The sequence below is a fragment of the Myotis davidii genome, unplaced genomic scaffold (genome assembly GCF_000327345.1).
Source record: "Myotis davidii unplaced genomic scaffold, ASM32734v1 scaffold18, whole genome shotgun sequence".
NCBI classification, from domain to species: domain Eukaryota; kingdom Metazoa; phylum Chordata; class Mammalia; order Chiroptera; family Vespertilionidae; genus Myotis; species Myotis davidii.
The window spans coordinates 2,566,064-2,579,238 of NW_006292696.1; the positions used below are offsets into that span (position 1 = coordinate 2,566,064).

General features: G+C 37.1%; 1 protein-coding gene across 1 annotated transcript in view; it reads left to right on the forward strand.

The window, feature by feature from the left end:
- Window positions 1–10,771, forward strand: part of G3BP1 (GTPase activating protein (SH3 domain) binding protein 1) — a 41,788-nt gene extending 31,017 nt beyond the window's left edge. Inside the window, exon 11 of the mRNA XM_006766345.2 lies at window positions 3,643–10,771. Coding sequence (XP_006766408.1) covers window positions 3,643–3,849 — 207 coding nt within the window. The 3' untranslated portion in view covers window positions 3,850–10,771. The remainder of the gene's footprint in view (window positions 1–3,642) is intronic.
- Window positions 10,772–13,175: the final 2,404 nt, after the last annotated feature.

The following is a 13,175-nucleotide window of genomic DNA, read 5'->3' on the forward strand; positions in this document are numbered from 1 at the left end:
AAGCGAAGCAGGGACCCTTCAGTCCGCAGGCCGACACTCTATCCTCTGAGCCAAACCGGCTATGGCCTTAGTTCTATTTTTAAACTTTTTAATGTGTTTGTTTCTTTTAAAAAATGGTTTCTATTATAATTCACAGTCAATATTATAAGGTGTGCAGCATAGTGGTTAGACATTTATATAATTTACAAAGTACCCCGAATAACTTTAGTACAGTACAGTGACATTTATTAACATCTATCTAGTTTCAAAACATTTTCATTAGCCCTAGCTAATTTGGCTCAGTGGACACATGCCCAAGTTGCAGGCTCTATCCCCAGTAGGGGGCGTGCAGGAGGCAGCCAATCAGTGATTCTCATCGTTGATGTTTTTATCTCTCTCACCCTCTCCCTTCCTCTCTGAAATAAAAAAAAGGAATCAGGAAAAAAAAACCCCACAAAACAAAACCAAAAAACCCCCAAACATTTTCATCAAAAGTAAGTCCCTTACCCATTAAGCTGTCTCTTCCCATATCTTCTCTACCCAGCCCGTGGCAACCACTAATCTGCTTTCAGTCTCTGCAAATTAAAACTACACGTTTTATTAACCATGTAATAGGAATGTTGTAGATCATTATTTCCCAGAGGTTCTCCAGAATGTTAATGGATATATTCTGCAAAGTTTGATGTGGTCATAACATTATGTGAGCCTTAACCTGTAGGTATGCATCTTGAGTGCCAGTGAGATGTGTACATTGACTCCACTATTTTTGTGAAGCATCTCCTGCACAACTTCGAGAAGTGAGAAACTAGCTTATCTCACTAAGGCCACAGAATATTGAACCCAGAAATCTCTAGTAGGCTTTGGATAAATCCATCATCGAGCATGCAATAGGTCTAGTGGCTAAGCTTTGTGGCGCAGCCTTGAATTCTTTGTTTCCTTACAGCAGGGGTAGGGAACATCTGGCCCGTGGGCTGTATAAGGCCCACAAAATTATTTGGCCTGGCCCTGCCAAGGCATTAGGGGTGAGTTATTAAATGTTTGACTAAATCTAAAAGCCTAATTTTTAAGTTGATAATTTTGTATGGCCCGTGAATGATGTTATAAATACCCAATTGGCCTTTAGCAGAAAAATGGTTCCTCACTCCTGTCTTGCAGGGTATGATATTCCCATACTGGCTTCCTAGTTAATTGCCCAAGATAGGGATTTGTTTTTTTTAATGAATGTGGGTAAGCCAAGGCATCGTTATGTATAAGAATTGTTTGAAGTAAATTTTCTCAGAAAAGGGGCCGTCTGTCTGATACCTTTTCATTCAGATTGCTTCTACCCTTATGATAATTCCCAGAGATGTTTTCCATAACTATGTCTCAAAATATCCCAGCCCAAACCTATGTCCCTTTAATCTTTCAGACTTTAATATGATTTTATTCTTCCCATTGTATTAGAAGATTGCCTGTAACAGTGCTTCAGATTGTGTGTGATTTATATAAAAATACTTGTATTTATCTTAAGTATTAAATAGAATATAAATGTACAAATATAAATATATGTTTAATTAGAATTTAAAGTATAAATTAGAATTCAAAAAAGCCTTTTTTAAATGTATACTTTCAGATTAGGTCTTTGTAGTTTGGGAACTTCAAATGTAACTTAATTTTTTCCCCATCTCACTGTATTGATAGAAATCCCTTCAGTAATTTTTTATGAGTACAGAAGTAGCTTATATAAGCCTGATGACCATGATATTTGACATGCTTTTGTGTAGCATAGTTGTTCAAAGCTTATACTTTCCAGTCTGGATGGATGACAGTCCTCTTCCATCACTCACTCACTAGTGCTGTGGCCCATGAGCTGAGAGTTCCTCAACCTTCCTGGCCTTTAGTTTGCTGGCCTCTAAAATAGGTATAACAACAACCCTCAGAGAGTTGTGAAGGTCAAATGAGAGACTACATGTGAAGCATATAGAACACGTATCTGCAGAGCAAGTTCTGTTAGATACTTATTTTTAAAAATATTTAAGTTAGCAAACAGGATTGCTAATGAAACATGTACATTGAATTCATTAGAATTTGAAGTAAACCTTTGTTTCTACTTCACCTCTATTGGATGAAAAGGAAAGCCAAAGACTTAGTGTGTGTGTGTTTTCTTTTTCCTTTTAATAAGATAATGTTATCTTCATTGTCCTCAGTGTTTTCAAAATTCTAAGGCAAATAGCATTTTGTGAAAATTATCTGTATACTAGAGGGCCCGATGCATGAAATTCGTGCAAGGGACTCTGCCCTCGCACCCCCAGCTTCAACTAGACCAGTGATGGCGAACCTATGACACGGGTGTCAGAGGAGACACGTGAACTCATTTTTTGGTTGATTTTTCTTTGTTAAATGGCATTTAAATATATAAAATAAATATCAAAAATATAAATCTTTGTTTTACTATGGTTGCAAATATCAAAACATTTCTCTATGTGACACGGCACCAGAGTTAAGTTAGGGTTTTTCAAAATGCTGACATGCCGAGCTCAAAAGGTTCGCCATCACTGGACTAGACAGTCATCTGGATGGTTGTCCAGATGATCATTCTGCTGTTCAGCCATTCGGTTGATTTGCATGTTACACTTTTATTATTATAGATATAAAAGGCTAAGTGTTTGTCCCACCAGTAACTATATGACGCACTGACCACCAGGGAGCAGATGCTCAACGCAGGAGCTGCAATGACACACACTGGCCTTTTAAAAATAAGTGGCACCAATGACCTGGCGCCAACAGACCAACATTTGGCTTCCCCCAAGCGGGACACAGGCCCTGCCACCTCCCTGGAGTGACACCCCACCAAATTGCAGCCAACAATGCTAAGACCCCATGGCGCAAAATGTGCCCCACAGCTCAGCCCAACCTGGAAACGGTGGCTGTGGGCGCCGGGTAATGACGTCACATAGCAACACCGGGCTTCCTCTCGCTGGAGACTAGCCTCCTTGGAGTTTCTGTAGCCCAGGAACCCAACTTGCTTTATAGCCAGGTGCAAACATTTTACAGTTTAACCAAATGTTTGTCAAGCGTTTTCCCTGCTTCATCTCATTTGATCCTCACAGAAGTCCTGGAGTAGGTAGATAGGAGACTCGGTAGAATCCTATTTTCTTTTCATTAGCAGGATGTGAATAACGATTTTAAAATGTTACTTCTAATTAATTTCCTTTCAGTGTGCATGAATCCATGTAATGGGACACTAGTATTTCGATAAAATTAAAGCTTTTGTGATGTATATGTACTTTGTATAAGTATGTGCAGCACAATCTTTCCACATTAGGTGATGGGGTTTTATTCAATTTTATTGAAATTCATAGAGATGACAATTCTTATATTCTATTTATGTAATTCTATGGGAAAATAAGATCTACTTTAATAAAGTACAATTAGAGTTACTTGTACTCCTATGCTGTTTAAATGGACTTTTTTGAACTAGCCTGCATACTCCTGCATATCTAGTCACCTTTCCATGTTTTTGTTAATGGGAACATTATATATTCTGAATTTAAAACAAAAACTGAACTGTGAGGACATAGGTGATTTGTAAGCTGCTGGTTCTGTATAATAGCTTTGTTTTAACCTTGATAGTTGGTAGTTGGTCAGCACTGTGTGTAAGTCTTCTCATCTTGACTCTTACAGCCCATCATGTTCAGGGGTGAGGTCCGTCTGAATGTGGAAGAGAAGAAGAATCGAGCTGCCCGGGAAGGAGACCGGCGAGATAACCGCCTGCGGGGACCCGGAGGCCCGCGAGGTGGGCTGGGTGGTGGAATGAGAGGCCCTCCCCGTGGAGGCATGGTGCAGAAACCAGGATTTGGAGTGGGAAGGGGAATTGCTCCAAGGCAGTGAATTGCTCTTCACTGATCTTCACGCAGCAGTACAAACCCCGTTCTTGCAGAATGGTGATTTCTTCAACCATCCTTTGGTATCTTGCAGTATGACCTGGTCTCTTATAAACTGCTTAAGTTTGTACAATTTTACTTTTTGTGTTAATGGTGTGTGTTCCCTCCCTTCCTCTTTTTTCTCCTCACCTTTTATTCCTTCACTTCCAATTTTGTGGAATGATATTTTAGGAAAAATGGATTTTTAAAGAAGAAAAAAAAAGACTGAATTTCCTTGCTTTGCATATACAGACTGGATTTTTTTTTTTTTAAACAGCCATTTCCCCAAAGGAATGTGTCACTTATTACTGACATTTGGTATGTTTCATTCATTGGGATATTTCTTACTTATTTTGTACATGTTTCAAAAGCCTTTGAGAAATACAGGATTTGATAAACATTTTGAAGGCAGGAAAAACCCCAAAATTGTTCCTTTTGAGAGTCATGACTACCTTCTGGTGTGGAGAAACTGCCATTGGAAAAATTGACAATTTTGATTCTCGCTGGTATGGATAAAAACTGAATAAAAGATGTTAGTGAAATTTTTTTCTTTTGATATGTGATCACAAAACAATTATAGAATCCACTCTTTTTACCGTTGAAATTTAAATTGTGAGATAGGTTTTAAATGTCTAGAATGCAACTGATGTGCTTTTCTTAAATTATTAGGGGTTTTTTTTTGAAGTAGAATTTATTTTCATGTTTAATTTGTATTTGTTAAACAAACAAAAAAAGACAACACCCTCCCCACCACAATCCGAGGAACACAAAACCAGAGCAAAACTGTTGTGCCTTCTATTTATCTTTGATTCCGGTCTTGGCAATTGTTTAAAGAAAAATAATAAAAAAAGTCTAGATTTGTTTTTTTCCAGGTTCAGAGTATGTTGGGAATTGTGGAACCCCTCTTTCACTGTGCGTCTTCTGTTCACTTGTTATGCTTTAGTCTGAAATTGAGTCTCAAACTGGAATGCCTTGAGGACGGGTGCTTCTGTAGAGGTCCTTTGGCCTAAATAGCTCAGCATTTTATTTTGGTATCTATTCAGAATTCTAATCAGCCCACAAGAAGGAATGTGATTTTTATATTGGACTTTGCTGATACGCTTGAGTGTCTGCTAGTCTTTTTCCTTTAAATCATAGCTATATGGTAAATTTTCTGTTTTATTGGTTCTCTTTTATCGATGGACATGCAGTGGGTGTTTCTTTGAAATGGCCAATTCTTATTAAAATATTTCTGGGAAGAAAATTTAATCTGATATGTAGGCTAATACTCGTTTTACATAGTATGTTTGTTGAGTGCTGTGTATGACTTAGGTGAAGGTTTTGTTTACACATTTGTGAAGCAAGCCTTTGTGTAGTATCTTATCATTGTTACTAGTTGAAGGGCAACAAGGCTGTCAAATTTAACTTATTTTCTTCTTAACAGTATTCATCTTTAGGACTGTTGTTTGAGGATAGTGTGAGTAGGAATAGGAATGTTTGTTTTTCTGTTACTGGGAAACTAGGTTTGCTGAAGGGTGTAGTCTTAAACTAAAATGAAATTTGATGTTATCAGTTGGTCCTCAATACCTCAAATATTTGAAAATTGGCAGCATCTCCTTCATATAAAGAAACTTATATAACTGAATCACACGGCTGTTTTGGTGTTCAGTTTAAATGATTATTTGGTAACCACTTCATTTGGCCTAGCCAGTGATAATTAGGAGAAATCCAGCTTATACTTCTGTAGCTTATATTAAGCTTGTTGTGGAAAGGAAAAAAAACAGCCTGAGTTATTTTTGCAGTAACTATAAAGACATAAATTATGGATAACCTAAAAGTCATTTCTCACAAGTGAATACTAAACCATGCATTTCAAAATAGGGAGTTCTTTCTATTCAGGTTTAAGGGTACTAACTAGATGCCATGGTACCCAATTTGGGGCTGTTATATCCTAGACTAGAGGACATTGGAAATGTGTGAGATTGTGAAGTGTGTTGGAGGGGGACACTGCATTTGGCATTTAGTGGGTAGGGATCAACAATGCACATGTTCTGTAAAAATGAAGCAACTGCATTAAAAATAGATAGTTTCCTATAAATGCATGATGGGCGGAGCAGTGGATTACTACAGCTGGAGTTGAAGACTCATTCCTTTGCAATAAAGCTTCAGATAAATAAAAATAAATGAATTAGCAAATAGATAGCTCTTTCAGCAATTATAGTAACATCTACTGTAAGTTATCTCATTTTCCTTCATTTGTACCAACATGTGGTTTTAAAAAAATTTTGGAGAAGGTAGCATTATGCTAGATGCTGCTTGTAAGTTGTTGCAGGGAGTTACTTTGTAATCCCAGAAAACAAAAGTTTACTTGAGTAATTTCAGCTCATCAGAATTTGGGTGATTGTGGAGTTTTGAATAGCATAGGACTTTTATATGTAGGATTTAGCATCATGTTTTAACACTATAAAAATCCTGGTATCTTTGTTTCCATTATTGCTGATGGTATAAACATGATACCGTAGAGATACATATATTCACACAGATAGAAAGTGAAAATAAAATAAGGCAAGATTTTTCTATAGGCAGCATCAGCTCATCATATTCAATCTTTTCAGGTTTTAAAATATAGTTTTTCATTTCTAGAAATGGCCCAGTGTCTAGTTCTTTTCTACTGAGCTTAAGACCCTTACTTACTTACCTAGTAACTTATTAGGTATAAGATTAGTTCAATGTGCATCTTGGTCTTTTAAGAACTGTTGAAAATAAATACACCTTAGGACTTAAAAAAGTACTTTTATTTGCTTTTATGGTGAGGTTAGTCTTGACTTGTGTATGCCTTTGTTCTCAACTTTTTGAGCTTTGGCTGGGGAGCAGTGAAAAGAATTATCAAAAATAATTATTTGAGTAGGTTACTGCACAGTATTAGTTAAATTGCACTTTAGTTTAGGTTGGAAAAATAATTTTCACGACTCTGTGGATTAGGTACTGTTTTCCCCAAAGTAATAAAAGAGAAACGGCATCAGGGCAGCTATGTGCCTAGGCCTCCAAACCATCCATGTAGCAAGGAGCAGATTGACCTCCGAATCTGATGCTTTTTCTCCAAAACCAAAATGCCTACATATGTACATTTGAATAACATATCAAGATATAGGCTATGACCATATAATTACTAAAGTATAGAAACCAGGGTTTATAAAACATTCATAACAAGGTTAGCATTTCTGTTCTTCATTTCCATAGGGTAAGTAATATAATGTAAATGATTAGTATAGGGCTTCTTTTGATATGCAGACTATTTGGTAACAATAATGACTTGTTAGATTAATTTCTTATCTGGTTTGATAATACATTTAGAAATCTGGATGTGAATATTTTTATCAGAGCATAATCTAGGTGAATTTATAGCAGTTATGTTTTGTGCTTATAACTGCAATCCTCTGATACTTTCTTCACCCCTTTATTTGAAAATCCTTGTAGAATTTAATGAGTTAGTGGAAAATGAGGCACTTTATAGAAAACAATTCTTTAGAATCTGTATGGAAATTATCCTCCTATGAGGTTTAAATTTGTAGACCATTGTTTATGCTGAATGGCCTATTTCTTTTATGTAAATGGTTGCATTTGTCAAACCTACTGATCTAAAGATATCTTTTATATTGAAGTTTTATTTTTGTGCTACTTAAAAGAATTTCTGCAGGAACTACATACAGATGACCTTTTAATTAAGCAATCTTGAACTTTGAAAAAGAAGCAACTTCAACATTTATTTGAATATAGGGTTCTAGCTAATTGCCTAATATACTGAAAATGGGCATTGGATAATCATGACAGTCTTTCACAAATGTTTAAAAACCTTAGGAATGAATGTTAGCAACTTGGCAATGTCTTATGTGGAATGAGGTTGTAGATTTAACTTGCTGATCAAGTTTTGGCTATGTGGTACTAGATAATTATGTAAGGATTTCTGCTTTTAAGATAGTAATTCCTTTTGGGATTTTCATTTGTATACTGTGATATTGAAGTTCTGGGGACCATAGGCAGGCTTGTGAATTCTTACTAAACTAAAGGAAAAATGGTGGCACATGTGAGATAAAACTTCCATTTATATTCTTTTTAGTGACTATGTATGTAGCTCAGAGTAATGCTGAAATTAGACTGCTTTGCTTGTGCTTTCATGAAACAGTCTCTCATCGTGGCCGGAATGAATAAAGAGTTGATTAGAGGTGGCCTAAAAGCACCAGTTTTATTTGTTTTGATTTATGCTATAGTATGGCTTAGAATAAAGGTTGTTTGCCTTTTGATTATGTGACTTATTTTGAAAACCTTGGATAGTCTCTTCTCCTCCAATTTCCATTTGAACCTGGTAGCTTTTTTTTAGTTCCTTGGGAGAAGAAAGTAGTATTGGAAGTCAGTTCCACTATTACTCCCATAAACCATGTGACCTGGCCAACTAGAAATCCACACGTTTTGCACTTTGAAACGTGGCCCATGTCACAGATTCCAAGGGACTTGCATCTACCTGATGTGTCTTATTTTCTTAAAAAAAGAAAATTAAGGGATGTTTACCAAAAATTTACTATTGAATTATTTTAACAAATCTTTTTTCATAAACCCACTTAGGAGAAGTTTCCCTATTTTGGTAGTAATTTCAGGGATGATCATATCTTATTTAATCTGGATATAAGCAGTTTTAACTATTGTTATAATTATCCATTTTGGTTACTGAAACTTTCTTCAAGCTTTGTTAGAACCAACTATTTTACTTTGGATTTTATTTAAATTCTTAAATGTCTTTGTGAAGATTGTATATGTATACTGATTTGGCCCTTTTAAATGAAGACATGCTGAGAAGCTGGCATAAGGGAGTAAGGAGAAGAAAAGAACTTCCCTTCCTTTAAAGATTCAGTGCACACTTAAGTAACTTGTTAAAAAAAATTCATATAGGTAATTGTTAGCTTTTGAAGATGAGTGAGGTGGAGGTGGAACTTAGCTGATGGTATAGAAATCATTTTGTGATTTATAAGGAAAAAAACATAATTTTTAAATGAGAAACAATTGAATGTTTCCTTAAAAGATTTCTTCTCATTCTGATTATTAGCACAAGTGACAGAAGAGGCTCCTAGAATTCATTGAATCATAGAAAGTTAGTGCTGGAAAGGACTAAAATGATTTGTATAACACCTTCATTTTTCCAAAGATCTAGGTGCTCAGATAATTGATTATTGGTACAGAGTCCCAGATTGGCCTGTAGAAGTAACACGGAGGAGATTGCTAGTCCTCCCTAGGCTGGCTGAAGATCCGGATGTGGGAGAAAGGGGAAGGAGCCACATTTTACATGCACTCAGTTGCTCCTATATAGCTCAGTTTTCATACCTAGGTTTACTCCATTTCCTTAGAACTGTCTTAATGCCCATTTCTACTAGGGCCTGTTGAAAGACATTAACATGTGCTCCCCTCAGGGATGGGTTTACTACTAGCTGTCAGAAAGCTATTGGGTATCCTAATGTGTTAATAGCTGAAACTCAGCTGTAATTTTCTCCTAAATCTGTCAGCATTTTACATTCTGTACATTGTGGTGCTTTTCCACCTTGTATTATAACTGTAAGCTCCTAAGGGGCAGCCATTTGGTCTTAGGCAGGTACCCTGTTCAGTGCCTGGCAGTGCTGTGTGTGTATCAGGGTCCTAACCTTCCTTTCCAGTGATTTTTCCCATTCTTCATGGAAGCGATGCTCCAGCCATCCTCAACTACTCCTGGCTCCTCTGAGAGGCCAAGCATTGCGACTCCGTGGCTTCAAGTGCCTCTCTCTTCCCTGAAGATACACTTGCATCTGCTCTCCCCCGTCCAGATTCCTTGCCATCAAAGTCATTTTTTTGAAGATCCAGTTCAAGAATGAATTGTTCTTTTTCCCTGAGAGAGAAAAGATCTGCACGAGGAGCGGGGAACCTTTATTTGGTGGTTGATCTGGCCAGAATTTGAAATGAGGAACAAACTCATTCCCATCTTCTTTCCTTCCACATTGTCCCTTCTGTTTGACAGTCTGTCCCAATTTTCATTTTTAAAAAATATGTGTTCCTAGAGCACTTTCTACCTTTCTCCTAGCTGAAAACTTAGGCCTTCAACCTGGAATAAGAATGACCTGTATCTGTTATACTACATCATTAGACCACAGCTCCTAGAGGACAAGGACTGGGAAATTAATCCCAGCATTCCACCGAAGGTACAGTGACTATAGGAAAGAGGCATTTAATGATGACTCATTGAGTTGAATGAATTAGTGTATTTCTGTTTTCATTTTCAAAAGGGAGGTATGCCTAGAGCCAGGACTTAACTGAATAAATTTTAGGCACTATGACATTTCATAGTGGAGGGGATTGTTGGGAAATTTTAAGGGCGGTGGGGAGTGGAGGAGAGAGGAAGTCACTGGTCATTTTGAGGTACTTCCATCCTTGGCCTGATTTAAGTGCCCAGTATATCCCAGGCATTTGTTTGTATGTAGAAGAATTTTATGTGCCAAATTTCATTTCTTTTCACAAACCTACTCCATTGTTCTTTCAGTTCATGTCATCACCCATGCCTCAAGTCTAAGTTGTCTGCTTCCCTTTTTCTTGCTCCCCACATCCAGTGTCCAGCTAAGTCTTACCAGTTCTACCTCAACAGTCTTTCACATCTCTTTCTCCTCACTGGGATAATTTCAGTGGCCTCTCAGCTTCCTTGACCTCTTCTTACCCCAGCCTACTTATACCCCATGCTAGATTCATCTTACTGAAACAGCTCTGACTATGGTCCCATGTATGTGTTCTATCTCCCCTGCTAGACTGTAAGCTCCTGATGGGCAGGATCTGTGTCTGAGTCGTATTTGTATCTCCCTAGTGCACATATCAATAAATATTTCTTGAATTAATAATATAAAGCCTGTCTTAAGTGAAGTGCTGTTTTCCAGGTCATATGTAGGTTTCTTTCTGGGGTAATTGCAAGATTTCAAAAGTTCTTTAACATACAAAATTGGTTGACTAATAACAACTATGGATTAACCACAAAGAAAATTTCAGAAAACTTTAATTTTTTTCATTGGAATCAGCATGGATATGTGTATATGGATGGTTCAATAAATATATTTTTATATACATGTATCACAGAAATTTTACATTCCATCTTCAAACTGCAGAAATAGACTTTTTTTTTTACAAGCCAAAAAATAATTGCCATAACTTTTATGACTTCATGCAAAACAGGGAGGAGTAAGGGGCAAAAGGGAATAGGTTGGGTAAGGTTAAGAGTCCCGTAAGAAGTAAAAATGTTACATTAAGGAAGCGATTGCTTAACACGCTGCTTAAGGTGGTAGCCAAACAAATCCTTAACTGCAGCATTAAGGCCATACCAAGTTTATACATATATACAAAGAAATTTCCATATAAAAGACATACTGTCACATTTTCTTGAGGGAAAGGATGAGGAGCTTTGTGAGTAATTCTGACCCAGTTTTCCAGGCCACGTAATTGTTTAAGATTTCCCTAGGCTATTTCTTAGAACTCTCTTTTACTTTGGCTAGCTGTCAGTTACTACTCTGTGGGCCTACGACTTTTGTAGTCTCTTATGTGGAAGTATGAGTGATCTTGAACTTCCATCATCGGTGATCAAGCACTTTGTAGCTTAACTAATTCACACTGCCCAGCGCAGCATATATTTTACATCTCCCTAAAGTATGGGAATCACAGAAGTGTAACTTCAGTTGTCTTACCTGTAGCAGCCTCCACAGCCTGTGCTGGCATTGTCACCACAGAATTATAGGTGCCCTTCTGTTCTTTGGGGTTAAAAATAACTTTGAGTTGCTGTAGTGTAATGAATTAATGTGTGAGGTTTCAGGTAACATGCTGGAGCTCTTGATAGTTAATAAATACTAAACGTTTGCCCCACCCCCTGTCACAACACATTTTAGTTTGCAGCTACCTTTTTGGAAAAAAAGAAATGTAGAAATGTAAAGTCACTTGCAGAAGAATTCTGCCTAAATATCAAATCAGGTAACTGTTAAGACAAAGGGTAGGTCTTTTGTGCGGATACCTAAACTAATGAAATGGAGCAAACACGAAGGGTGCGTCCTTTGGAGATGGCTGCAGTTACGCAGGAGCCATTTGCTTTGGTGAAACTTGAGATAGGACACTGGTTCTATTGGCAGAAGCTGGCCTCTTAGTGGATAATCTTGAGAAAAAAAAATTAAAACTAAGTTTATGATAAATCATGTAAATAAAATACCCTTTCCCCCAGTGAATGAGTGAGCCTTTATTTGATAATTTCCAACTCACTTTGGACTGTTTTAAATCAATCTAATACTGCTTTCTCATTAATGTCTTAGCTGTGAATTGGGTATCACCAGTAGTCCTGTTCATCCTGTTATCAGGTATGCCTCCTGGGTGTTCACAAATATGGCTGCAAGTTAATTTGGTCTCCTCCCATGGGTTCGCTGGGCCAGTCAAGTTTGAGAATGAGGCCTCTGGAACTGGCCTTCCTGGGAGAGAGGACCAAATAATTTGTGATTTGGAAGCACTTTTAGTGTGTTTGAACACTTACAAAGTGAGCAGTCATTGTCCCTTTCAATCATTCTCCAGCCGCTCGTTGCCCAAATGACACTAGTTCTTTATATTGAAGTAATTCTCAGTTTTAGAGAAGTGATTTTAGCCAACAGGTCGATCGTGACAATGAGATCCAGACAAGGAGACCTGGACACCCTTTGACAACCTTACTAGAGGGCTTAAAAGTATTAGGGGTTTTGTCTTGGTCACTTTGTGGTTCACTTTGTACATTTCAATGTAATTACAGAAGGGAAGATGTCCAGTTTTTCGAACTTAGAGGCAGCTGAGGTCCTTGCTATGACTTGTCTTGAAATTAGAATTTGGCTGCATAGTTTCTTGGGTTCTTTTTGAGACCTTTGCACCATTGTTTGTCTAATATGCACAAGAATCACATTGGGTAGGCGTTTCATCTGTCCAATAGACAAGTAGGATGCACCCCTTTGGGATTTAACTATTGTTAGTGCTGAAAATACTATAATGGATTAAGTCTTGGAAAATAGAACAATTAAAATATGAAATAATATGACTTAAATTCATGGTATAAATTTTAAATTTAATGCTTTGAAATGCATTATGGGAACACCCACTTTTTTAGCTTCTTACTATATTCTGGCTAAATGGCATTCTCAGCATGGTACACATACCTTTGAAAGAGGCAGAAATACCTAATGTGAAAAAAAATTGATTTTAGCAAACTACTTATTTGATATGTAAGCACCACTTTTAAAAAAGATTTGGGCCAATCAT